We start from the raw sequence: 23,651 nt of genomic DNA on the forward strand, positions 1-23,651 counted from the left end.
CATGGGACATAGCAAAACAACACACATCCTCTTACACAAAACTAAGAAAAATCTAGAAAATGTATCAAAAGATGCTTTTGTTATGAATATAAAAATTTAGCATTTTTATGTTAAGTTATCGTGGCAAATGAGTTATTTATGTACAGGACACCAAAAGTGATACAGTGATATTGACCCGAAAATGTTTCATCTTCTCGTTGCATCAAATACAGTATGTATTATACTAAATTGCTATTTTAAATCTTGTAGACCATCATAGCTTACCTTTGGTGGTAAAACTGCAGTCTGTATTTTCTCTTTATGATACCCTCTGTAAAGCCAAGTGCATGGCATATGACTGATCCTTCGCACTTCTGCAATATAGACACACTTTACTATGAAGCATCTGCACATGTAGCCATGTTTTCTAAGAACAGACTGAAGTAGAGCCCAGTCCTGGCACAGTATTTCTTGACATGGAGTACTATCTGGAGTCCTTAATATTTTCTGCAGTTGTAAATGCATAGGAACTACAGTAAGGAGAAACAACCACCATAACCTCATCACGTCATAGGCTCCAGCAACATTTCTTTTGCTGCTTCAGGACGTTAGACAGGAATGTCACACTGTGCCCTTATCTTTGTTTTATCTGAGTCTCTGGATTTTACTATATACATATGATAAGACATAAGACATTCACCTCGATGCAGCTGGTGGCTATGATGTTACCCATATCAACGCATACATCAGAATGTCAGTTCCAGCTTATTTTAATGTGGAAATTTATTGTAGATCATGCAAACTAAGCATAGAATTAGAACCCAATGAGACGCACACCCATAATTAATTCTAAAAGGAGAGGCATTATCAATATAACTGCTGTATAATGCTGTATAAATGATGCAACCTATTTAAATTTTTTTTTAGTAAAAATATTTGCGATTGAAGAATGAATGATTTAAAGAGAACAAGAAAACAATCTTACACAACTTTGCTTGTTAAGAAAATGTATTGTGTTTTAAGGATGTTTAAATATATTTATTTACAAGACAATAAATACTGATTTATAACATTGACGTATAAACAAGGTAAGATTTCTTTTTTAAATGACCAAAATGGCTTTCATATAAGCAATTGGTCAAATAAATAATATACAGTACTGTAAATAAATACAGAATTGAACAGAGAAAGTATATTTTCAGAATTTCATCTGAATTCATCAAGTTTCTTTTGGTAAAACTGTCCTTCACATTTTTTTTTCCTTCATATTTTTCTAATATGTGATGTATTTTTATCCTTTGTCATGTTCTTTGATGTTTCATACTCCATGTCCAAAGTGGTTAATTGTACGTTTTATTATGCCATTAAAGTAGTAAAAATGATCATTTTCCTCTGCACTGAGTTCACTGTTGTGTGGCTTTTGCATAGTATATTTGCTATGATTAATGATTTCATTTAGTTGAAGAGGGCTCTGTTTTTGGAGTTCTGATCTGGCATTATGTGGTTTGTTGCTAGCAGTGAAATACGAGAGCGTTGAAGAGGCGGTGTAGTTTTCTTTTTCTAATATCATCCTCTCAAGGCATCTTTTCAAACCGGTGCTAGTACGGTGAATGAGCGCAGAGCACAGGCCTGCAATCATATCTGAAGTTAGTGGGGGTTTGCTACTTGTTGTGACTTTGGAAAAGTCACGTTCTGCTTCTTTGACTTGCATTGTTGTTGTCGTCAGACATGGCATCGTGGTGTCTAAGTAGTCCTCCATCTTTTCCCCTACGGAAAAGCTGTCTGGAATTTCATCTAAGCCATTCAGGTTTAAAGGTCCTGTGATTTGATGATTGAAAAAGGTTTGCATGGGCTTGGCGAAAAAGACTTTAGAAAGAATCCCAACAAGTTGCTTCACCGTCAGCCATCTCCACTTACATTTGTCCTGACTGTTTTGAACAAGAGATCCTTCAAAACTAAGCCCATTCGCATTTGTGTGGTGATACGTGATCCAGCGAATGTAGCCTGTGTTGTGCCAGTTTCCCTCTTCGTGAATGTATTTCGCATTGAGATGAAACACACCACTTAAAATATGTGTTGTTGATGGGGACGGTCTTGAGGTCACTTGAGGAGGGAGTGAATGCAGCTTTCCTCTGAGCATATCCTCAATAACCTGTCGAGAACAAAAAGAACAATGGCAAAAATAATAAGTGTGAATTTTAAAAAAAAAAATTCTAGAGTGTATTAATTATGAAATTAATAATTCATTAATTATGAAATATTCAGTAAGCAAGGATATCTAAGGCTTCTTTTTGATCACTTGATCCTGCTTTGAATTTGACTTTAAAGATGCAAATTGGATTTTTATTGTTAACTTCATGCTTTAATCTGTCAAATGACAGATAATTAAATAGATTATAGAGAACCATTCGTTTCTAAAAAAAATTATATGCTTAAAAGCATTGTTCATCCAAATCTCGCTCACGTGGAACACAAATGCAGTTGTAAAGTCATGAAGGTGAATAATTGATTTTAATCATATGTTCACAGATATTCATAACTCCAGAAAGGTGTAGTCAGAAAATACTTTATGCTATTTTTTATTATTCAAGAGACATTATCAAAGGATAAAATGCAAGATCTTACCGATGGTGATATGTACCAAGTTGTGATATTCTTCAAGAGATCATGCTCTGACAAATCAGGGACTCCGGTATGTCTTATTTTATATGCCCAAAAAGCTGGCACATGTTTTAAAGTTGGAAAAATAGCGATGTAAATACATTTCTCTTCATTACATCTACAACAGAAGTCCACAGAAGCTTTTTTAAGAAGCAGTTGAAGATGGGTCCATCCCTTGTAAAAGTGTCCTTCACAGTGGTTCCACTTTTTGTTGTGGTGATTTGGCGGCAATATCCCACCCCACACATACAAGCACATTGAGGCAAAGCTGAGGTGCCATTGTAGCTTCATCGTGGCTCTTTTTCAACAGCTGTGTGGAGGCAGTTGAGCTTATGCGACAAGCTCTTATCTTTGTTTGCTTTCTTCATGCACACATGACTCACCGTGTTCTGCCATAGGAAGCTAGTCATCTTAAAACTCATTAATGAACAAAGCTTAACCATTCAAAGTGTTTTTTGTTTTTTTTTGTAGTAAAAAAAAGTGTCTGAAAGTGCCTACAATGGCCATGTGAGCATCAGAACTGACCAATGGAGCAATGGAAGAAGGTTGGCTGGTCCGATGAATCATGTTTTCTTTTAGATCAGGTAGATGGCCAGGTGCATGGGTGGTGTTTCTTGGGGAAGAGATGGCAGCAGGATGCACTATGGGTAGAAGGCAGGCCGGTGGAGGCAGTACTATGCTCTGGGCAATGTCCTGCTGGGAAACATTAGGTCCATTACAAAGAGTTTGGGGTGTTGCCTTGGCCCCCAAATTCCCTAGAATGCAACTTGCAGGACTTACAGTGTCTTCTGCAGTGGTTTTAAAGGGGTCATGAACTGAGAAATCAAAATTCCCTTGATCTAATGACATGTAAAAGGTCATTGTGCTATAAAAACATTATGTAGGTAACTCAAAACTTTCTCATTAGTCTAAAAAACAGCTTATATTGAAGCCAGTCTGCCAAAATTCTTTTTCACATTGTCAAAAACCACCTCAAAATTGACTTTTTTTCCCAGAATTTGGCGTTTCCATAACTCGTTTCTGATGCGATACTGCAAAATGCACATAAATGCAGGGTGATGGCAACATAGCTACTGCCTGTTTAGCCCAGCCGACCGATTCACGCATGTAGGTAAATGACGAGAGAGGTAAATGTAGGTCTACACAGAAACCAAAGATGGCTCCGAAGACAAGAAGACACTGTTGAAAAATACGAAATGTATATGAATGACCTTTATTCCAGGTTTAATTTCTGGCTTGCTTAGATTACCACAGAAAATAATGTAAAAAAGAGAAATTATTACTTTACAGTAGTGCTCCGTCTCAACTAGTTGAGCACAGTACTAATAATGATCAGAGGTTAGATTCTGACAGAATGCATTGATGGATAACCTGCATACACTGAATGAACTGTAGGTCATGTAGGATAAAGGTAAAAAATGAGCTGTGAGCGTGTGTTATGTATTTTTTCTTTCAGAAATGAAAGGTCCTTCCAAGAAAGTGACAGTATGAAGTATGCATTGACATTTGCATGTGATTATGAATGCGTTCTCTATTCAAAGTCTCCCAGGGCTCTAACGCATTTGATATCTGACCCGAAACAGCACAGAAAGCGCACCTGAAACTCTGCACCCGCGGAGGTAGGAATGATGTTATTCTGCTAGATTTGGCACACACATGTATAGACCAAATAAATGTATAGTTTTTTAGCGTTCTTCAGACTTGTGCTGATAGAACCATGCAAATATATGAAGTGTTAGTGACCCTGAGCAGAACAAAAATTTTATTAAAATTTGATTCAGAGCCACAGCTTGACTATACGAACACCCTATTTGATCAGAGGGGTACTGTTGTCTTTCAGTTTTGAGACCAAAGGCGACAACAGCACAAAAGAAAGAACGCCCTTTCATTTTAGAGGTACCCTTTGCTTTGCAATCAAAGTTAAATATCACTTATAAGAAGATCAGAGAGGAAAGTGGGTAGTGTGAGGACAAATAACAAAGAGAAACCGATGGAAATAATCAAAGCATACTCTTGGGTTATAGCCAGGAGGATGTCAAAGAATGGAAGCCAATCTATCTCACAGATGGAGGTCAGACCTTCATCAGCAGTGGTCACAGATGGGGTCCATCCTATGACATACTTGTTTTCGCTCCTTACAGTGATGGTTGCGTAACCTGAAGTCCAAAGCCACTGCTGAGTCAGCGTTGACTTTTAGGTCTTATATAATGGTTATTATATTATGTTTTTAGAACCTTAACTTCTAAATCTATCTAACTATATTGTACAATTCATTCAGTTTATCTATCTATTGTTCTATCAAGCTTCCTTTTATCTACATAGCTGTTGCTGAATCTGTTGTTGTTTTGTTTTTTTTCTTTGTTGGGTCTCTCAGGTTTTAAGGTTTTTAAACTTTTTTCAGTACAAAATGCTTTATCAAGTTGACATTCAAAGTTGTCTTACCGTAACAGACTTTTCTATTTAAAAATGACAGTAATTTTTGGATTTCAATTCATTTTGTTCTACTTCCTTACATTTAAATTTGAATTGCAATCTTGTATACCACCTCAATTCAAATCCAGGAATTTAATTCGTTCTCAGTTCAGTTCTAAAACCCTGGTTACTTACGCTGTACAACTGATGCTGTTATATTTGATGTTTGCTATACACATTTTGTATTCTATATCATTAGGAATATTGCAGACAATGGGCAATGACAACGCTAAAATGAATGTGATAAACAGGAGCAGCAGGAATGTACGAGCCTTTATAAGCCAAGAGAAGCTGGACGTTGAAGCCTTCATTACAAAATACAATGGCCAAAGCGTGGACACCCTGCTGCCACATTCTGCAATAAAGAAGTTCTGCTTTCGACCCGATGTCCCAAGCTACCGTATTCTAATTTCTGAAAACGGTGCGCTTCCTTGGGAAAAGAACCAGTATATTTCACTGTTCATTGAAGATGAGGACGATAAGGAAATCTGTATTAAGCACGTCTGTCTCTGCATGCCTTTACCTTATGTAGCTTCAATTTTAATATATGATATATGATGAGTTAGACACACTGTCTGTTTGTTTGCTTCACTATATGACAGTCATCCTCTTTTGTTGTATTTCACAGTTAAGTTTAATATCTCTTCAGTAATGCATCCGTAGCAGTTGCTTTTCAGAACAAGTCAATAAAAATAGCTGAACAATGTAGATCTTTGTACATCTTGTATTTTTAAAAGCAGCAAGAACATTACATGACCATGAAAATACACCGCGTGACTTCTAGCAGACTAACAATTTCTCTAATTTGAAAAGTGAGAAAATGGCAGACTATAAGGAAGCACACTATCATTCGCTCACATGGGCTGATTTCATGCAAATGTAAGTAAGTGACTGGCAGATGAAGGCCACCCAGTACTTTTATTATGACCTATAAATTACAGTCATCTCCATCTTAAATTCTTTAGTTCAATTCCTGGATAATGCCAGGCATTTAGTTCATGTCTCCTGTCCAGTGTGGAGAAATGTGCCATTTAGATAAAGGTTGAGTAAGATAGTCAACTCTTACTGGCATTTTAAAAGACGTATCATGTTGTATTTGCATTGTATCTGCTCTCACGACAGCTTATGTGAAAGAACATCAAGCGTGGCATCATTAAAATTCTGAAGACACGCTTCATCCCAGAGTGACACTGACGCCTTTGTGGTGCTCTAATGTCTGTATGACACAGCAAAAAAGAAAAATTTGCAATGTATTCTGTATTTAGATCTTCCGTGGTATTTGTTACCCCCTAACCCATTTATTATTTCTAATGGCTAAAGCAATGACCTAAAGAACAGCAGTACTCAAATTACTGTAATATTTTAAGTTTTGAAGTTATTTTCGCCTTTGTAAATATCAAAATCATTGCGTGTGCAAAAAAGCCTATGTTATGCGTATAAGCCAGAAATCGGAGAAGTCTGTATAAAAACTTTTTTTCACATGTCTAATATCACTATATATTCCTTGCGACACCATTATAATTATGTAGACGCTTAAGCACAACAAAACGTCTTTTAAACTTTCAAAGAGAATGAATTAACAGCATGACCATGACTTGCATAACATCTCTTAAACATCTGGGGTTGGACTTAAAAGAAAGTCACAGAGAGAAACAGAGGAGATATTATGCACATTGAATGACTTGAACATAAAAAGAAAGGTAAGAATTTTGTAATTAAAGAATTGAAATAATAAGCTTTATTAGACATCCCAGGTATTGGCTGAAGAATTGAAAGCTAAGATGAAAACCTTAAATATAAAGAACTATTTAAATGTTAAAGATAGATTTTATCCAGTCATTTTCTTTGTCTCTTGTTTTAGATGCGTTTCCCTGTGTTCTTCTATTTGCTGAGCGTGTCGCTCGGGTTTTTGTGTGTGATGTTCGTGTGTCTGTGGAGTGGGACTTGGAGAGGAGGATTTGCCTGGGATGGATCTTTTTTGCAGTTTAATTGGCACCCGGTTCTCATGGTGACAAGTCTCGTGGTGATGTATGGAAATGGTGAGAGGAGACACTTCTGTTTCTGTCTCGCATGTGTAAACCCTTTTTCTCTTTTCTTGTTTTTAACTAGTGGACCTCTTCTCTTTCAGAGATTATTTCTGTTAATATCACATTTGTTTACTTTTAAGACAGAAGTGAGATGAAATGTAAAGCAAGAAAAAAATAAATCTGTCATCATTTACATACAGCTTACAGTACATGATGTTCCAAACCTCTATACGTTCTTTCTTTTGTTGAACCTGATGGGATCTGTCACACACTTAACAAGCGCCTTAATGTATCTGAAGTGTGCAAGCAATATTTTCCACCAAATTTAATGACAGGTATATGCGTAATAATATATCAGGAATTTAATTAAACACAAACAGCTGTGCTCGTCTCTAATGGACAGTCTTTTCAAGCTGCGTATGTGTGGCGTAGTTAATTTGCAATATGAATAGTGAGTGAAAGCTGTTTGCTTGTGAAGTATAGATGTAGAGATGTGGTACAGTATTCAGTAAACATGTTACTTTTAGTTCTAGCTGTGAAATGTTTTGAAACTCAGACATAAAGAATTACGTGGGAAAAAAATACTATGTAGGTACCAGTATCAGAAGGTATATAACTTTGATGCCATGAGACTGATTACCATTTTCATATTTCATATTATATTTACACTACAATGACACTACACTACTAGTTTGAGGTCAATATGATTTTTTAATGTATTTGAAAGAAGTCTCTTATGTTCACCAATTCGGCATTTATTTGATCAAAAATACAGTAATAACAGAAATATTGTCAAATATTACTACAGTGTAAGATAACTGTTTTCTTTTTGAATATATTTTAAAATGTAAGTGATTCCTGTGATGGTAAAGCTGCATTTTCAGCAGTTAGTTCTCTAGTCTTCAGTGTCACATGATCCTTCAGAAATCATTCTAATATGCTGATTTGTTATTATGATATTTTAGTGGAAATAGTTATATATATGTGTGTGTGTGTGTGTGTTTGTGTGTGTGTGTGTGTGTGTGTGTGTGTGTATATATATATATATATATATATATATATATATATATATATATAGATGAATAGAAATATTAAAAGAACATCATTTATTTGAAATATAATTTTTTAACATTATAAATCTTTACTGTCACTTTTGACCAATTTAATGTGCCTTTGCTTTATTCTTATTTTAAAAAAAATTAAAACTAAATAATAATAATTTTAAAAAAATCTTAGTGACCTGAAATTTTATTTACTTGAAAAGAAAAAATTAAAAAAAAAAAAAATTATTCCAGGCATGTTACCTTAATACATGTAAAAAAAAACATGGTACAGTCAGTGTTTAAACCATGTCCAAAAACACTTTCTATGAATATGTGTTTTTACAGTTGTTGTTTTTTTTTTCTCAGTCTGGCTCTCAATGTGTCTGTTTGTATTTCTCAGCCATAGTCCTATACCGTGTTCCTCTCACCTGGAGCCGGTGGTGGTGTAAGCGGGCCCACGCAGGGCTGTTGTTTGTGGCCATGGTGCTGTCTGTTCTAGGAGTGTGTGCTGCCTTTGATTTTCACACTGCCAACAACATCCCTCATCTGTATTCATTACACAGCTGGACTGGGATCTCCACAGTGGCCCTATTCACTTTGCAGGTACAGTATACATGGTCAAGCCTGATTGACGTCACAGTTTTTCATTGCTTCATGCTTGATAAAGCTCCATGAGTATGTTCTGCTCCATCAAATTTTAAAGAAATTATGCTTGACATGGTCTCCTGTGCCTTTCTACTCTGATTGAATAGTGGTTTGTGGGTCTTTGTGCTTTCTTGTTGCCCTGGACCCCTTTGGCTTTCAGAGCCCGTCTGAAACCTCTTCACATCTGGATGGGCATTGCCATCTTCATCCTGAGTCTCATCACCAGCCTGTCTGGGATCAATGAAAAACTACTGCTGACACTGTGAGTGACTATCCTATTATCACAACCCTGTAGCTGCAAGAAATGGCTGTGATTTATCTTATTCAGATACATAATAATATGTTTTCTCTTTGAATTAGTTGTGTAGGGGGCTCTTGTTATGGTGAAAACATCCTCTAATGATCTGTTTTTATAATGGCTGAGATGTTTGTAGCTGTTTCAGTGTTTCCAACCGATTGTGTCTCAGCAGAAATGGGAGAAATGGAAGCAATACCAAACCATATACGGCACTGCCTGCTGAAGCTCTTTTTGCAAACTCATTAGGCATTGCAGTTGTTCTTTTTGGATTGTTAGTGCTGAAACTTCTGTCCAGTCAGAAATGGAAGCATCCAGAGTCTGAGAATGAAACTGACAGAGTAAGTATGACGACATCCACTTTAAGATGCCAAAAATGAATTGTAAGAATAAACACTACTGTTTAAAAGTTGTTTGTTTTACTTAATACTTTTATTTAGCAAATATGCATTAAATTGCTCAAAATTGACAGTATAGATACATTTATTATTTTAAAAGGTTTCAAAAGGTTTCTATTTCAAATAAATGCTGTTCTTTTGAACTTTTTATTAAAATCAGAACCAAATCAGCATATTAGAATAAATTCTGAAGGATCATGTGAAGGATCGCTTCAGCTTTGCCATCACATGAATAAAGGGCATTTTAAAATATATTAAAATGGAAACAGTTATTTCAAATTGTAACAATATTTTACAATATTACTGTTTTTAATGCGTTTTTTGGTCAAATAAATGCAGCCTTGGTGAGCATAAAATACCTTTTTAAAACATTTGCATAGTGTATATTTGTTGTCTACATTTTTATTTTTGCTTTTGTAACATCAAAAATGAACATTAAGTGCTGAATAGAGAGGCAATGGCTGAATTTGTTTTCTTTTAATGTGATTTGTAGCCTTTGCTGACAGATGCCAGATGAAGACTGGAGTAAACAAGAAGAAACATGCGTATATCACAATTATACAAACCACTTTTTTACTACTCTGTGGCAGCTGACTGGTTTTATGTTTGCTTCGTTTACACATCCAAAACAAATTGAGTGCCCAGTTGATTGACATGAAATAGAACCTTATCAATGTGAGAGACAGACCTCTTGTGGTTAGCAAGAAAATTGCAATAAATAAAAAAATCAATAAATTGATCTTAAATTTACTATGTATTGCTGTCCAAGTTCTTTTTTTGGTGATCTGTTTTAGATTTTACAGTGTGATGGTGTTGCATATAATCGAGTTATGTAGCTGAGAAGAAAAGTGGAGATGCCGGGGATTGAACCCGGGGCCTCATACATGCAAAGCATGCGCTCTACCACTGAGCTACATCCCCTTACAAGCAATACGAGTTTAGATGACTATTAGAGCTTTATAGAATTACTTTCTTTAGGCAATAAAATGTAATATTATTTCAGCAAAACATTTATTTTTATTTTTTTTAAACTACACATCCTTAACTATACTCTAATAATTCGTAAAAAAATAAAATACAAATAAATAGTAGGTCTATTAGTAATTTAAATCAAACATTAACGTGTCTAAACCTTAAAGCTGCTTTAAAGATTTGTGTATAGTTAATATATTGGATTTTTTTTTCATTTTATAGGAGTGTAACATTATGTTACGTGCACCCATCGTTGTGGTGGCACCGACATCCCTTATTCATCGCTTACGGTGCTGATTGGTTTAAAATTCCACCAAAACTAATGGAGGCCAATGAAATTCATTTACGTTGAACTCTGAGACTGATAACTCGTCGTTGCATTCATCGGTGTTATGTGACTGAAAACTCGCAGGTGAATGTGTGTACACACAGATGACGAACCACACACAAGCGCTCTGAAATGGGTTGTTTCATAGGCTAAAGATTTCGACAAACGCTGGTGGATAGCGGAATTTAAATCGGATTTCTATTTAATATCAAAAGCATGTCCGCGTTTGTGGTAAGTGAAAGGTTAAACGTGAAATGCTGTGAGTTTTGTGTTAGCTTGCTAAAGTTGTTAGCTTGATTAAGTGTGCAAAACTGCTTGCAGCTTTAAAGTTTTTGGACCAACGTGATTCAGTGCAGTAGTCGAGATTTGCATAATCAACGTAATATTATTAATGTGATTTTATAACGACCCATTATTTTATTCATTGAGCTAGTTGCAGGCCTTGTGAAATACATGTAAATACAATTGTTAGTGATGCTTTAGGCCCATTTAAGCAAATGTAATTCATCTTCAACATGTACATGAATAATTTTGCAAACGAGAACTTGAGATAATAACGGTGGTAATAGTTTATTTTAATGTTAAACATAACGCTATGGGCCAAGTTTCATTGGTTTTCAGCGGTAATGCTTGTGTTTACCACAAGGGGCTCTTAAAGATTGAAGAAATGTATTTTAAACAAAATGGAAATGTGTGAAGCATCTGCAATTCAAATTATAATATGTAAACACGTTTTGCATGTTGATTCGAACTAAATAAACTACATGATCAGGGCTATTTATAAAGTTTGTGTGTGAAATAGAGGGGGTAACACATGTTGGTAACATCTCATGTTGCTTTGTCAGATTTGGTGACCCTGATGTATTTAAACTTCATCTGTTCACATCAGACCAAAATGCTTTCTAGGATATAAAATAGAGGAGTTTAGACATTACCAGATTGTTTCTGGGTTGCATAAAACCATAGCGTTTCTAATAAGAGGAGTAACAGATTTCGATAACCTTTAATGCTGCCTTGTCAGACTGGGTGACCCCGATGTGTATATGCAGCTGTTCACATCAGACCAAAATGCATGCTAGGATATAAAATAGAGGGTGTTAGAAATCAGCAGAGCGAATCTGGGCAACGTTAAAGCCATTCTGTGTGAAATAAAGGGGGGTAACGAGTAACCCTGCCTTGTCATATTTGGTGACCCTGCTGTACATCTGCATCTGTTCACCTCAGAGCAAAATTCATTCTAGGATTTAAAATAGAGGGGGTTAGACATCACCAGAGTGAACATATTTATATATAACATATTTCAATGAACTTTAATACTGCCTTGTTAGAGTTGGTGACCCTGCTGTGCATCTGCAGCAGAATGGTAAAAAAAAAATGAGAGCAAGCAATAACTCTTGGGCAACATGTCTGAAAGGATTAGTTTTTGAAGTAATTGAACCAGTTTTACCTCACCATTCACTCGATGCATCTGTTTTTCTGCAGCCTCAACAGATTCCCCCTTCACTCTGACAGTAATGTGCATGAGCGCCAGATGTCCTCTCACAAGAACATTTAATGAACAGCAACCTCTAGTCACAGATTTGTCCCAGTTAAAACTAAATAAAAATGCTTTATGTATTCAGAAACAAAAAATGATTTGTGTATTTCAAGTCAAGTCAGCACCAGTCCTCAGCTGATAGCAAGGAAGTGATACACATTGAAATAGGGCTACTTATTCATTATAATCTCATTCACTAGCTGTCTGCATATATTTTTCTAGGCACATCCCTCGGTTCGTGTCAGAGGAACAGAACACACATACACACCTGTGCTGTGTCAGGATGAGAAGTGTTTAGGGCAGGAAAAAGGAGTGCACATGCACTGCCCGCTCTGTTCTGTGGCCGAGGCTTACCAAGATCCCGTCATCCTGCGAGCTCACTTCCGCATCAAACACGTGGACAAAGGCATTGACTTTGCAGGTGAGGCACAATGAGACTAAAGACTCACATGTGATTCATGTCCTTTGGAGACATTTGGTCAAGCTCTATCATTTTTTATGGACAGGCTTGAAAGTGCTGCGCTGCTGTATTCATTGTGAGATTGTGGGCACTATTAAAGGAGAAAAACGGTTTAAAGGTGCACACTGGCACTGTTACCGCTGTAGAAATGGTTTCAACAGGAGGGACGAGGCCATCAAACACTATAAAACACACTTCCGAAATCCCCACACCACATTCCAGATCCAAGTCACACAGGTAAAGGTGGATAACCCTGGGTTAAATCTGTTTTCCACTTTGGATGTGGCATTTTTTGATCATGTTTGCACGTGTGTTGTCCTAGAATGTGAACTGCCGACAGTATTATGGTGAGAGCTCAGAGGCTCATGCTAAAGCCTATGAAGGGCTGGCGGTTAGTCTTGGACCGGGTGGAGATGGCACTAGCATTGGATCCATCTTAACTCAGCCCATCCTGACCACTGGCACTGAAACCCTACTGACTGTGGAGCCAAAGGTAGACAAAATCACAAAGCTTTATTTTGAGCATGAACCGTTTTGGTGTTTGCCTTGAAGTATTGTTGTTGACCTCTCCTTTCTGTTTTTGAAGGAAGACGATGAGAGAAATGGAATCCCATTGGGTGCTGAGGAAGAGGTGGGGTCTTCCCAGAATTCTTCTGATGGGACTCAGACTCTTGTTCTTATGGACCCTGATGGACAGGGAAACAGTGTGATCTATGACACAGCTACTGGTATCCTCACTGAACAGGTGAACATTATTAACGCGAATCGTTGAACTTATCACTGTTTCATGGCACTTCATGATTAATGTTTTGTGAAACTTCAAAATTACAAACAATATAGAAGGTGCCTTATTATTAATGCAGCTCTGCTATTAGTATTCCTAACATACACTACTGTTAAAAGTAAGTGACAACATAAAAAATGATTAGCAACCCCCAAATTTTTAACAGTAGTGTACATTATTCATGTACTTTATTCAGTCTTCTGGTTTTGTAGATCTCCTATGAGAGCTGTCAAAAAAATTTGTTGCTTTAATTTCAGGAGGCAGAAAGTTTGGAACAGGCCCTGCTACAGAAACGACTCCTGGAGCTCCACCAGCAGATCGACATACTACGTCAGGAGAAGGAGAGTATGGAGAAGACACTACGAGCTGAGATTAAGCAGCTCAAAGAACAGGTATACCTGCTTAATCTCTCTCTCTCTCTCTCTAAAATCTGCATTAATAACAGCATTAGTCTGCTATCAACGGCTCAAGCCTCCGTTACTCACTCTAAATTGATGTTTTGGAATTGGCAACAGAGGTGTGTGATGATTTGCGCAAGAAATTAGTCCTACACGCGTTGTTTTAAGTGTTTTAAGGACTAAAACCTGATGAATATCTTGAAATACATCCTGAACAATCTCTAGAGGTGTGGTAACCATAGTATAAATGGAATAATTGACTCTTTTCTATTGAATTATTAGAAACTAATGCACACCCAAGGTGTAACACCACCTCGGGTGTACATTATTTTCTAATAATTCAACGGTCCATCGTCAGTTTTTCCTTACTTATTGTATTTCTAAGTCATTTCTAACTTCCATTGATGTAAAATTCAATGTTTTGTTTCATTTTTTTTAATGTAGCTGAATGTGAATTAATGTTGTCATTCACCACACAATAATTTTAAATTGCCCTGTTGTATAAACACATGGGACACATGTTCACAGTAAATACACTTACAATGGATGGTTCGCCAAGCCAGCAATACCACACATATTTCATCTATCATACTGGAGTCATAGTTCAAAAGTGAAAGTTTCATGTTCATCAAAAAAAAAAGTTGTATTTTGGTTTCCTCAAAAATATTACCTGTTTTAAACATTGATAATAAGAAGAAATGTTAAGCAGCCAATCAGCATAATAGAATGATTTCTGAATGATTTTTTGTGACACTGAAGACTGAAGTAATTATGCTGAAAATTCAACTTCGTCCATCACAGGAATAAATTAAATTACATTTGAAAATATATTCAAATAGAAAGCAGTTGTTTTAAAATATTTCACAATATTACCATTTTTACTGTATATGTTAATCAAATAAATACAGCCTAGATGAGAGACTTCCTTAAAAATTGTCTTACCAACTTTTTAATGGTAGTGTATGTTCATCCTTCTAGAAAGTAGTTTCACCTCCAAATGACAATGTGGACAACATATATATATATATATATATATGTATATGTATATGTGTGTGTGTGTATTCATTTAATTAATATTTTCCTGTGAGTTTTAACTGCAGATTGCTAGAATTAAATTTTCCTTTGCATTCCTTCTATTTTATTATTAGGTTGCAAGCCTGGTTCAGTCTAACGTAAGGATGTTTGAGGAACTGCAAGCTTATCAATGTCCAGATCACAGCCAGCAAAAGGTGGCCAAGCTTGTAAGTGTTCTGAATGTACAGGCTTGGGTTAATAAAAATGTACATTATTCCAGAGCGAAACTGACTTTCTTTTGTTTTTTATATTGTTAGCTGGAAAACCTTGAAGCTCAGCACAGAGAGCTCCTGCAGGCCCAGCTGGCCTCACTCAGAAGGGAGATCCTGTCAGGGGCAGATAACATGCCTATCAATGGCCACAAGGGGGCTCTGGAGCTCAATGTAGATTCAGAGGAGTCGCAAACTGAAGCCATCAGTGGCACTTTAACAGGACTGGAGGATATGGATGTGCAACTACAAACTGAGCAACACGAGGCACTAAAATCCACAGAGCTTGAACTAGTACCAACCGATACAATTCCCTGTTTGGAGAGCCCCGGCTTGGACTTAGATTTGCCAAACACTGGCTTGACTACATCTAATGTTTTAGCAGATAAACAGGAAGTGTTGTTGTCCCTTGTGTCATCTAAGAAGCGCAGATCAGCGGATGACTCAGAAGAGATGACTGAAAGCAAAGTACAGAGAGTCAGCTGAAAATGACTTGACGTTAAAAACATACTTGTCTCCATTCCTCCTCCTTAACAAATTGCTGTTACCTTTGCCACACATTTCCTGGTAAAAAAAAAAAATACTGAATGATCTTTATTCAAAATATACAGAAATATTTCCATGTTAAAATATTTTTAACCTTTTCCATGCTTATTTATGTTTAATTGCTGGTTTTGTCAATGCTTTCTGATGTACACAAACAATGTGCAGGATTAAAGCATAGGATTTATTTCTGATGTTCTTTTGAGCATAAACAGAACCATGTAACTGATCATAAATTCATAAAGTAAAAATTTTGTGAAGAACTATTATGAGATGTTGGAAAGACGTTTTTATGTTGGGTTGTCAAGTTTTGAAAGTTTATTGGCATAATAATTGTCCTGTTTGGGCTTTTTTGTTTAATATCTATATATAAATATATATTAGTGCTGTCAAATGATTAATCGCATCCAAAAGAAAAGTTTTTATGTAATATGTTTGTGTACTTTGTATATTTATTATGTATATATAAATACACACACTTGCACATATATATTTAAGAAAAATGTTGTTTATATATATATATATATATATATATATGATATAAATTATATGAATAAAAATATATACATGTAAATATTTTCAGAATATATATGGTATGTGTGTGTTTTTATATATACAAAAAAACACACAGTACACCGATATATTATGTAAACAAAAACTTTTATTTTGGATGTGATTAATCACGATTAATCGTTTGAAAGCACTAATAAACATATCTCACTGGCAACTAAAAGTATCCCCTTTATTGAAAAGTTGCCCAATCAGTGCTTGTTACATCTTTCAGCACTGGTCATGATGGGCCAGTCATAGTATGTCAGGTGTTTATCTGATATTCTGTTTATTTCACGAATTCATCCACTGAGATGAACATAATCTGGGATTAGAATGCATGATTTATGGGGGATTCACTTCAATTTACTGAATTTTTACATCTCCGCATTCAGCATGTAACCACTGGGTATGTATGACACTGGGTAACTGAAAATTATTCTCATATCTGTATTTTCATTTCAATAGCTATATAATATTCTCAGTGTCATTGTTCAGTTGTAAACTATTTCTCAGACCACTGCTGAAGCACCACAAACACGGCAGCGTTTCACATGCTAGCCGTTCATCTTTTTCTCGCTGTTAACTTTTTTTGTAATTTTAGCTTTTATATTATGGTTATGATAAAAGTGTTAATCGCTGCAGATACTACTAGACATTGCAATTACTTAAAGTTTTGAATGTGCAAAGAGAGTCTGTTGGCTAGCGCCTTCTAGAGGAAAACACCCGCCAACGCCTTCTCCAGACCAGATGGTGGCAGTAAGTAATACTTTGTGTTTATTAAGCAATACAACAAAGCTGGGGAGGAAGGACGCGGGCAATTCGCTAGTGCACTATTGTGAGTATTATGTTAAACTTTAGCGTTTTATTTAAAGCCTAAACAACACGTCTGTGTAAAATATAAACAGGAACGGAGCAGGAAGTGTCATTATCGAATTCAGTAACGTTATGTCATTTATATGGTAGCTATGCAGTTATATATGCACAAAAACTTGTATGCGTCAAGCTTGGTTGTTTCTGTGTAACATTTATAATAATATTTTACCATAAAAGAGGCCATTCACCAGTGTAGGACACCCCACCACGTATCACTTGACTTTAACGTTAAATATATTTCCTGAGAGGACACTAGTGTTTTCCGTCGACCTTACAGGATCGGTAAGCTCTGACAGAAATGCATGATTGTTTTGTGATTGCTGTCTGTATGATTTCATGTGTTTTATAGTGTTCAGGTGACGCATATGTCACAGTCAGCGCAGCCCGGCGCGATGCCCTCAGCCCCGGACTCCCCGTCTCTGAGCGTGACCGTCAGCGGGAATGTGCAGAAATACGGCATCAAGAAGAAAAAGATCCTAAATGCGGAGGAGACTGAGCTGTTCGAGCTCACTCAGGCTGCTGGGATAGTGATTGATCAAGAGGTTTTCAAGTGAGTCCCACAAAATCAAATTGTCAGTACCGACTAAAAAATCCATCACATACCAGTAGACACCATTATAGTTTCCATTAAAATTATAACCATTAAAACCATTACATTTTCTATTGTGTTTTGGGCAGGGTTCTATTGTTTTTTTCTGCAGGTTAATCACAGTACATTATTTTTATGTTAAGTTTTATGTTGTTGGAATATGCAAATGAGTCATTACATGATTAAATATCCTTACATTTGCAAACCTTCAGGATATTGTTAGGAATAAAACTGAAAGGATTGGTGTATGTAAGTGCTGCTGAGGTGAAGAATTCTGGCTCAGTGCATGAGAAAAAAAAACAAAAAAACATTCTGAGAAAACATCTTGTAATTGAAATCTGTAATAAGATAAGCACCTGAATGTGTGTTTTGGATGTTTTCTTTCTACTAGCCTGAAAGAAGACTGGAAGATAAATAGCTCAATTTCAAAATTCACCAGTGCATGAGAATTGATTTGCCTTGAAGGAAACTTTGAGTCAGACCTTTTAAAGGGATAGATAACCCAAAAATTAAAATTCTGTCATTAATTCCTCACCCTCATGTTGTTCCAAACCCGTAAAGCCTTTTTTTTCTTCGGAAAACAAATTAAGATTTTTTTCTTAATTTTTTTTTTGATGAAATTCAAGAGTTTTCTGACCCTGCATATACAGCAACGCAGCCACCACGTTCAAGGCCCAGAAAGGTAGTAAGGACATTGTTAAAATGGTCCGTGTGACATCAGTGGTTCAACCTTAATTTGATGAAGCTACAAGGATACAAAAACAAATACAGCTTTATTCAACAATTTCTTCTTTTCAGTGTCAGTCTCCACTGTGTTCACAGCAGTACCGCGATGCATGCATGTGTATTCCTCTTCTTGCAAAAAAGGCGCAGCGTGTCCAGGTTCTACGTCAGAACGCCGGCTGCTGCGTCAGTCAATTATTGAATAAAGTCATTATTTTAGTTTTCTCTGTGCGCAAAAAGTATTCTCATAGCCTCATAAAATTACTGTTAAACCACTGATGTCAAGTGGACTATTTTATTGATGTCCTTACTACCTTTCTGGCCCTTGAACGTGGTAGTTGTGTTTCTGTCTATGCAGAGTTAGAAAGATCTCTGATTTCATCAAAAATATCTTAATTTGTGTTCCGAAAATTAATGTAGCTCTTACAGGTTTGGAACGACATAAGGGTGAGTAATTAGTGACAGAATTTAAATTTTTGGGCGAAGTATCCCTTTAAATTAATCAATTGAACTATTAATTTGACCGAATCAGTCAAAGCCGTTCTCCAGTCACTGACTAGCTGAACCAAGAACTGTCTTTTTCTTTTTTTAATCATGTCTGACCAAAGCCCCTTTTAAGGAAAGTCTGCTCATTCGGTGGCCACTTTTGCAATACCTCTGGGCAGCTACTTTGGGCTTCCAAAACCAAGTCCTATCTAAATGAATGGGGGAATCCTGAAATCCCCAAAACTGCCTGCTGAACTCCCAATGAAATTACATATTTCAAATCGGCAACAAAATCTGAAATTAACTACCCCATGAATGTTGTTCCGTATGCTCGAATGCGTTAAAAAAAGCTTATTTTTCAAGCTAGACCAGCCAATGTGCATGTACAGTCATAAACTATGGGAACTTTTTAAATATTTTTATTATGCAATTATGTACATATTAATACAAACATATACATCTTCCAACGGCAACTGCAGTGACACAATTGGCTCTTTCATTTAGAAGGCGGGACATATTCTGCCATATTGCACATTGCAGTTTCTCTCATTCATCAGTAATAGGAGTGAACCATCTTTTGATATGTATAGTCTTTGGTCTGGCTCATGATGAGGCAGGTTAACAACTTTCTGACTTATTTGACCAGTTTGTGGAAATAATTTCAATTTTCCATTAGTACTTTTAAACTTTTGATTTGGTGAGGTGTGGACAAAGCAGTGTTGTTATATTTAAAAACAAACAAATGAAAAGTTAACAAAAATATTTTTTTTTACTTAAATTTTTTAGGAAACATTACTCATTTTCCACATCAAAACTATATAGACATTAAAAAAACACAACAAATTAAAACTGACTAAAATTAAAATGAAAACAAAATATGAAAATACTTAATTCAACATATTAATAAAAACTACAACTGTACTGAACTACCTACAATTAGAGTAATGAACCATATGTTTTCTTATTAATATTAATACTTTTTTTTTTTTTTTATTGAACACTGCTGACTTTAATTCCATTTCTGTTGCCACTTTCAGAAAAGCAATAAAAGCACAGTAAAATCACTGTAGCGCAACCTCCCTCACTGAGTTAGCAGTTTTTATCTGTTAATGTTGCATGATTCTAAATGGCCCATCTCGCTCTGCTACAGGATCGTATTGGACCTGTTAAAGATGAACGTTGCTCCTCTGGCAGTCTTTCAGACCCTAAAGGCCATGTGTGCGGGGCAGAAGGTCTCCGAAACATCCACCGGTGAAACATCCACAGCATCCCACACCGCCACTGCACCTTCAGAGTCTAGAGGTGAGTGCTACACATGTAAAAGTAATGAAGACCAAAGCATAATATGCCTCAGAATTGCATGATTTGAGTTGGAAAACAGGTGATGTCCAATACAAAGCGACATCTATGCTGTACTGATGGTACTTTTGAACACCGTCTGTCCTTTTTGGTAATCTGTGTGTGACTTCCTATAGAAGAGGAGAGTGTGGTCTCAGGAAAGAGCGCTAAAACTGCAGCCCCTCCCTCTGCATCTGTGTCCCGCCCACCTAGGGGAGGGGCTAAGATAGTGGTCTACAGTGCGGGTGACACGAGCGCTCCTGTTTCTCAAGGTTTTTCTTCTCTCTCTCTTTTAGCTTGGTTCTCTCATCCTTTTTTTTTAATCCCGGTGCTTGCGAGTTCAAGGTCTTCTCTTCACTCTCATGAACTATCACAGCACATTTCTCATGCTGACATTACTAATTCCTGCCTCAGCTTCATAGTGTCGTATATCTGTTCTCATTCTCATGCCTCGCTGATTGTGCCTGCGATTTGTGGGCTCAGTGCCCCGAATATGGGGGTGAAATGCCCCAGATCTGCTTCCTTCATGTGTCTCATGGACTCTGTGACTCTCATCCAGCTATAGACTCCTCTGCTTCTCATGGTAAATGAATGTCTGTTAATGGCGTGTGTCGAATGTGACACTGTAATGCACTAGTAAACCAGTATCCTGCAAATATTGCCTGCCACCAACATTGAAAAGCATGCATGTGACTGTCATCTTCATAAACAGATGGTGTTTGCCACTTCATCACTGATTTTTACACTGAAGATTACTGATTTGTTATAAATCATCTTGGTGTCACCTAATCAACAAAATTTCCCTCATATGTGACCTTCTCCATCATTTTGAGTTGTTTTGACCCTGAAACACATTTTGCCGTTTTAGTTCTTTACTGGTGTAATTATATTTATACTTCAATCTGGTCAAAATATAATTTAAATGGTGTCTGTCTGTTATAATTTTGAATGACAAAATTAGAAATTTTATTAATGCATCAAATAAATAAAATAACGATTTTCTAATATTATGTTATATTTTATTGATATGCTCTCCTTTAATCATTTTCCTACCTAACAAGCTGTGAACACTGATAGAGCGCAACAGTCAGAATCCTATTCGTTTTCTTCATAGGGGAATTGATTTTGATTAATAACTTACAAACGTTTACAAACCAGTTGTGAGCTACGCGGTTGTTAATCTGTTGAAGCTGTCAGCCCACATTATTTTAACTTGTTTTTAAAAATAATTACGTTTTGTGGAATTTCTCATAGAGAAACTACATTACCCATGATTCCCGTGATCAGAGCCAAAAGAACTCTTTAGTTCTTTCATGAAACACTGTGATTGACTTGACAGAATAAGTCTTCCTACACTCTCAAACTACTTAAATATTTATATGTATGCATATTTTAATCTTTAAATCGGTAGTTTTATATTTATCAATCATTTTTATTTCAATTACGTTATAGTGCTTCATGGGATTGTAGTACTTTCCCTCATTAAAGCTGATAAGTGCACATTCTTTTGTCTGATTTTCAAATACCTTTTTGCTTCAAATCAAAGTTTATGTGATTCGCCTCATAGCTGGTTGGTTTGGTTCATGGCTCTCAACTCTTTAATGAAGTCTTTTTCAAATCCATGTGTGAAAAACAAATACTTTGGGAACCAAGGCCACAGAAGAAGTTGTCCTGCACTGTTGCACTAATTGACTAGTAGTTAAAGCAGAATAGATGATCGGTTCATGTGCCCATGCTGCTATTTGAACTGAAGCATCATCATTGATTTGCCACACCACATTAAAACATGTCAGACAGACATTTGTTTTTGAATTTCACAATAAAAAAAATGACAATTTGTTGCAACTTTTAACTCAAAATGATAGAGCTTGTCACATGTGTATGTGTTTTATGTGTTATGTTTATGGGTGTTTCTTCTGTGTGTATTTGTGATTTTAGTACGCAGTAAAACAAGTTCAGGGCAAGGGGAGAAATCGGCAAGAGATGGTTCTAGCCAGCGAGTGCCACGGCAGGTCAGCGCCACCAGGGGGCAGAAGAGCGCCAAGAGCTCAGGCAGCAGCAGCTCATCTTCTCAGCTCACCTCCAACTGAAGTTCTTTATGAATTAAACACATACCAAACTTGCTCAAATTAAACTCCTTTGTTCTGTTGATAAAGGTTCCTGTAGAATTGAAAGATACTTTTTCACTGTTAACAAAAATGGTTTAAAATAGTAATTTTAGGGATCTCCTCCGAGATATATACGGTGTTTCACTGAAGACCTCTTTGTATCAAATTTGCATCTCGCCTAGAGCGACTATAGCTGAAGTATGCCATATTTTCCACGGTTTAGTTTACACGTTCACACCAAAACCATTTGAGAAAAACACAGATAATCTTTTGCTATCTTTAAACCATGCACTTTGGGCTGCTGTGAACCACATCTGTTTTAAACTGTTTGTGTGTAAGACTCAAAATTGTCTTGGTAAGCTTTGATGTCTAGATGGACATTTCTTTTTATTTCCTTTTTTTTTTTTTTTCCCAAGTGCATTTCCAATTTTGAGTAAAGAGTATTCCTCTTTAAAAGCAATTATTGTATTTTGCACTTTAATTCTTTACATGATGAAGCACTGTTTGTATAGTATGCATAAATCATGTATAAAGCAAAATATGAGAGTGTATTTGTTTTTGATGAAAACTAAGTCTCAGTTAATGTTTCTTGATGAGAGCTAAGACATAAGCATTTAATTATGCGGTTACTTTGATTGGAATTATGACTGCTCTCTTCATTCATTTTGACCACAATGAACTCTCGATCAGCATGCTTCAAATTTCATGCTGAATGAGATTTGCTGCACCGCCTTCCTCTATAGAAGCTGTACTATGTAAGATAGGGCCAGGGTCAATGGAAGCACTTGTGTGTTTGTAAACTGCACTTTCTTTACTGTATGGTCACACTTGGTGACTATGTAGGCCAAGATAAGACCTCTTGCTATTGAGATGTACACAATGGTTAAAGACTTCTCTTCAGTAATAAGCTGCAGCTAAATAAAAAATAACGTTTCCAATGAACAACTTGAGAATGGCATGTTTTAAAGAATGGTAAACACTCCAGAGTTCAAATCATGTCAGTCCAGATTGGGCCTCTAAGCAAATATTTTTTATTTAGTCATAATGTCCTGAGGAACAGTCCTAAAGGATCATATACAGAAAGACTCATAGAAGAAAGAAAATGGGAAGACTTTTAAGGTTTTCTTGTAGGCATTTAGATGATTCTATTTATTTAG

At 36.2% G+C, this 23,651-nt stretch overlaps 3 protein-coding genes, 1 long non-coding RNA gene and 1 other non-coding gene across 10 annotated transcripts in view; 4 read left to right on the forward strand and 1 right to left on the reverse strand.

Annotated features, from left to right (window-relative positions):
- Positions 1–5,808, forward strand: part of LOC131528237 (uncharacterized) — a 34,343-nt gene extending 28,535 nt beyond the window's left edge. For all 3 annotated transcript variants that reach the window (XR_009267824.1, XR_009267825.1, XR_009267826.1), the window contains exons 2-3: positions 4,097–4,259; positions 5,312–5,808. This is a non-coding gene — a long non-coding RNA (uncharacterized LOC131528237). The remainder of the gene's footprint in view (positions 1–4,096; positions 4,260–5,311) is intronic.
- Positions 5,809–6,973: 1,165 nt separating this feature from the next.
- On the forward strand, positions 6,974–10,195 carry LOC131528236 (lysosomal membrane ascorbate-dependent ferrireductase CYB561A3). Its single transcript, XM_058757242.1, has 5 exons — positions 6,974–7,151; positions 8,583–8,785; positions 8,935–9,089; positions 9,298–9,463; positions 10,014–10,195. Exons 1-5 carry the CDS (start codon positions 6,974–6,976, stop codon positions 10,035–10,037), a joined length of 726 nt encoding a protein of 241 aa, XP_058613225.1. The 3' UTR covers positions 10,038–10,195.
- A 174-nt stretch (positions 10,196–10,369) lies between these two features.
- Positions 10,370–10,441, reverse strand: trnaa-ugc (transfer RNA alanine (anticodon UGC)). Its single transcript has one exon. It is a non-coding gene; the product is annotated as a tRNA-Ala (tRNA).
- A 435-nt stretch (positions 10,442–10,876) lies between these two features.
- Positions 10,877–16,092, forward strand: zgc:193801 (uncharacterized protein LOC564476 homolog). The gene is made up of 8 exons (XM_058758364.1): positions 10,877–11,051; positions 12,580–12,778; positions 12,864–13,054; positions 13,140–13,310; positions 13,404–13,562; positions 13,859–13,993; positions 15,148–15,240; positions 15,331–16,092. The coding sequence occupies exons 1-8, from the start codon at positions 11,037–11,039 to the stop codon at positions 15,766–15,768; spliced, it is 1,401 nt and encodes a 466-aa protein (XP_058614347.1). The 5' UTR covers positions 10,877–11,036; the 3' UTR covers positions 15,769–16,092.
- A 1,035-nt stretch (positions 16,093–17,127) lies between these two features.
- Positions 17,128–23,043, forward strand: mzt2b (mitotic spindle organizing protein 2B). 4 transcript variants are annotated; one of them, XM_058757175.1, is made up of 5 exons: positions 17,128–17,212; positions 17,600–17,800; positions 20,199–20,350; positions 20,524–20,658; positions 22,325–23,043. In XM_058757175.1, exons 2-5 carry the CDS (start codon positions 17,616–17,618, stop codon positions 22,474–22,476), a joined length of 624 nt encoding a protein of 207 aa, XP_058613158.1. In that variant the 5' UTR covers positions 17,128–17,212; positions 17,600–17,615; the 3' UTR covers positions 22,477–23,043. The 4 variants fall into 4 exon arrangements, with proteins under 4 accessions (XP_058613158.1, XP_058613159.1, XP_058613161.1 ...); XM_058757176.1 differs by lacking the exon at positions 17,128–17,212 and adding an exon at positions 17,219–17,532 and having other exon boundaries at positions 20,527–20,658; XM_058757178.1 differs by lacking the exon at positions 17,128–17,212 and adding an exon at positions 17,221–17,532.
- The last annotated feature ends 608 nt before the right edge of the window (positions 23,044–23,651 follow it).

This window comes from Onychostoma macrolepis, chromosome 21, assembly GCF_012432095.1.
Source record: "Onychostoma macrolepis isolate SWU-2019 chromosome 21, ASM1243209v1, whole genome shotgun sequence".
NCBI classification, from domain to species: Eukaryota; Metazoa; Chordata; class Actinopteri; order Cypriniformes; family Cyprinidae; genus Onychostoma; species Onychostoma macrolepis.

Excerpts from the sequence above, each read along its gene's own strand:
- LOC131528236 (XM_058757242.1), top strand. The coding sequence starts at position 6,974 with ATGCGTTTCCCTGTGTTCTTCTATTTGCTGAGCGTGTCGCTCGGGTTT. Across the intron at positions 7,152-8,582 it reads CGTGGTGATGTATGGAAATG|CCATAGTCCTATACCGTGTT; the intron begins GTGAGAGGAGAC and ends TGTATTTCTCAG. Across the intron at positions 8,786-8,934 it reads TGGCCCTATTCACTTTGCAG|TGGTTTGTGGGTCTTTGTGC; the intron begins GTACAGTATACA and ends CTGATTGAATAG.
- zgc:193801 (XM_058758364.1), top strand. Across the intron at positions 13,055-13,139 it reads TCCAGATCCAAGTCACACAG|AATGTGAACTGCCGACAGTA; the intron begins GTAAAGGTGGAT and ends GTGTTGTCCTAG. Across the intron at positions 13,563-13,858 it reads CTGGTATCCTCACTGAACAG|GAGGCAGAAAGTTTGGAACA; the intron begins GTGAACATTATT and ends CTTTAATTTCAG.
- mzt2b (XM_058757175.1), top strand. The coding sequence starts at position 17,616 with ATGTCACAGTCAGCGCAGCCCGGCGCGATGCCCTCAGCCCCGGACTCC. Across the intron at positions 20,351-20,523 it reads TGCACCTTCAGAGTCTAGAG|AAGAGGAGAGTGTGGTCTCA; the intron begins GTGAGTGCTACA and ends GACTTCCTATAG. Across the intron at positions 20,659-22,324 it reads GAGCGCTCCTGTTTCTCAAG|TACGCAGTAAAACAAGTTCA; the intron begins GTTTTTCTTCTC and ends TTGTGATTTTAG.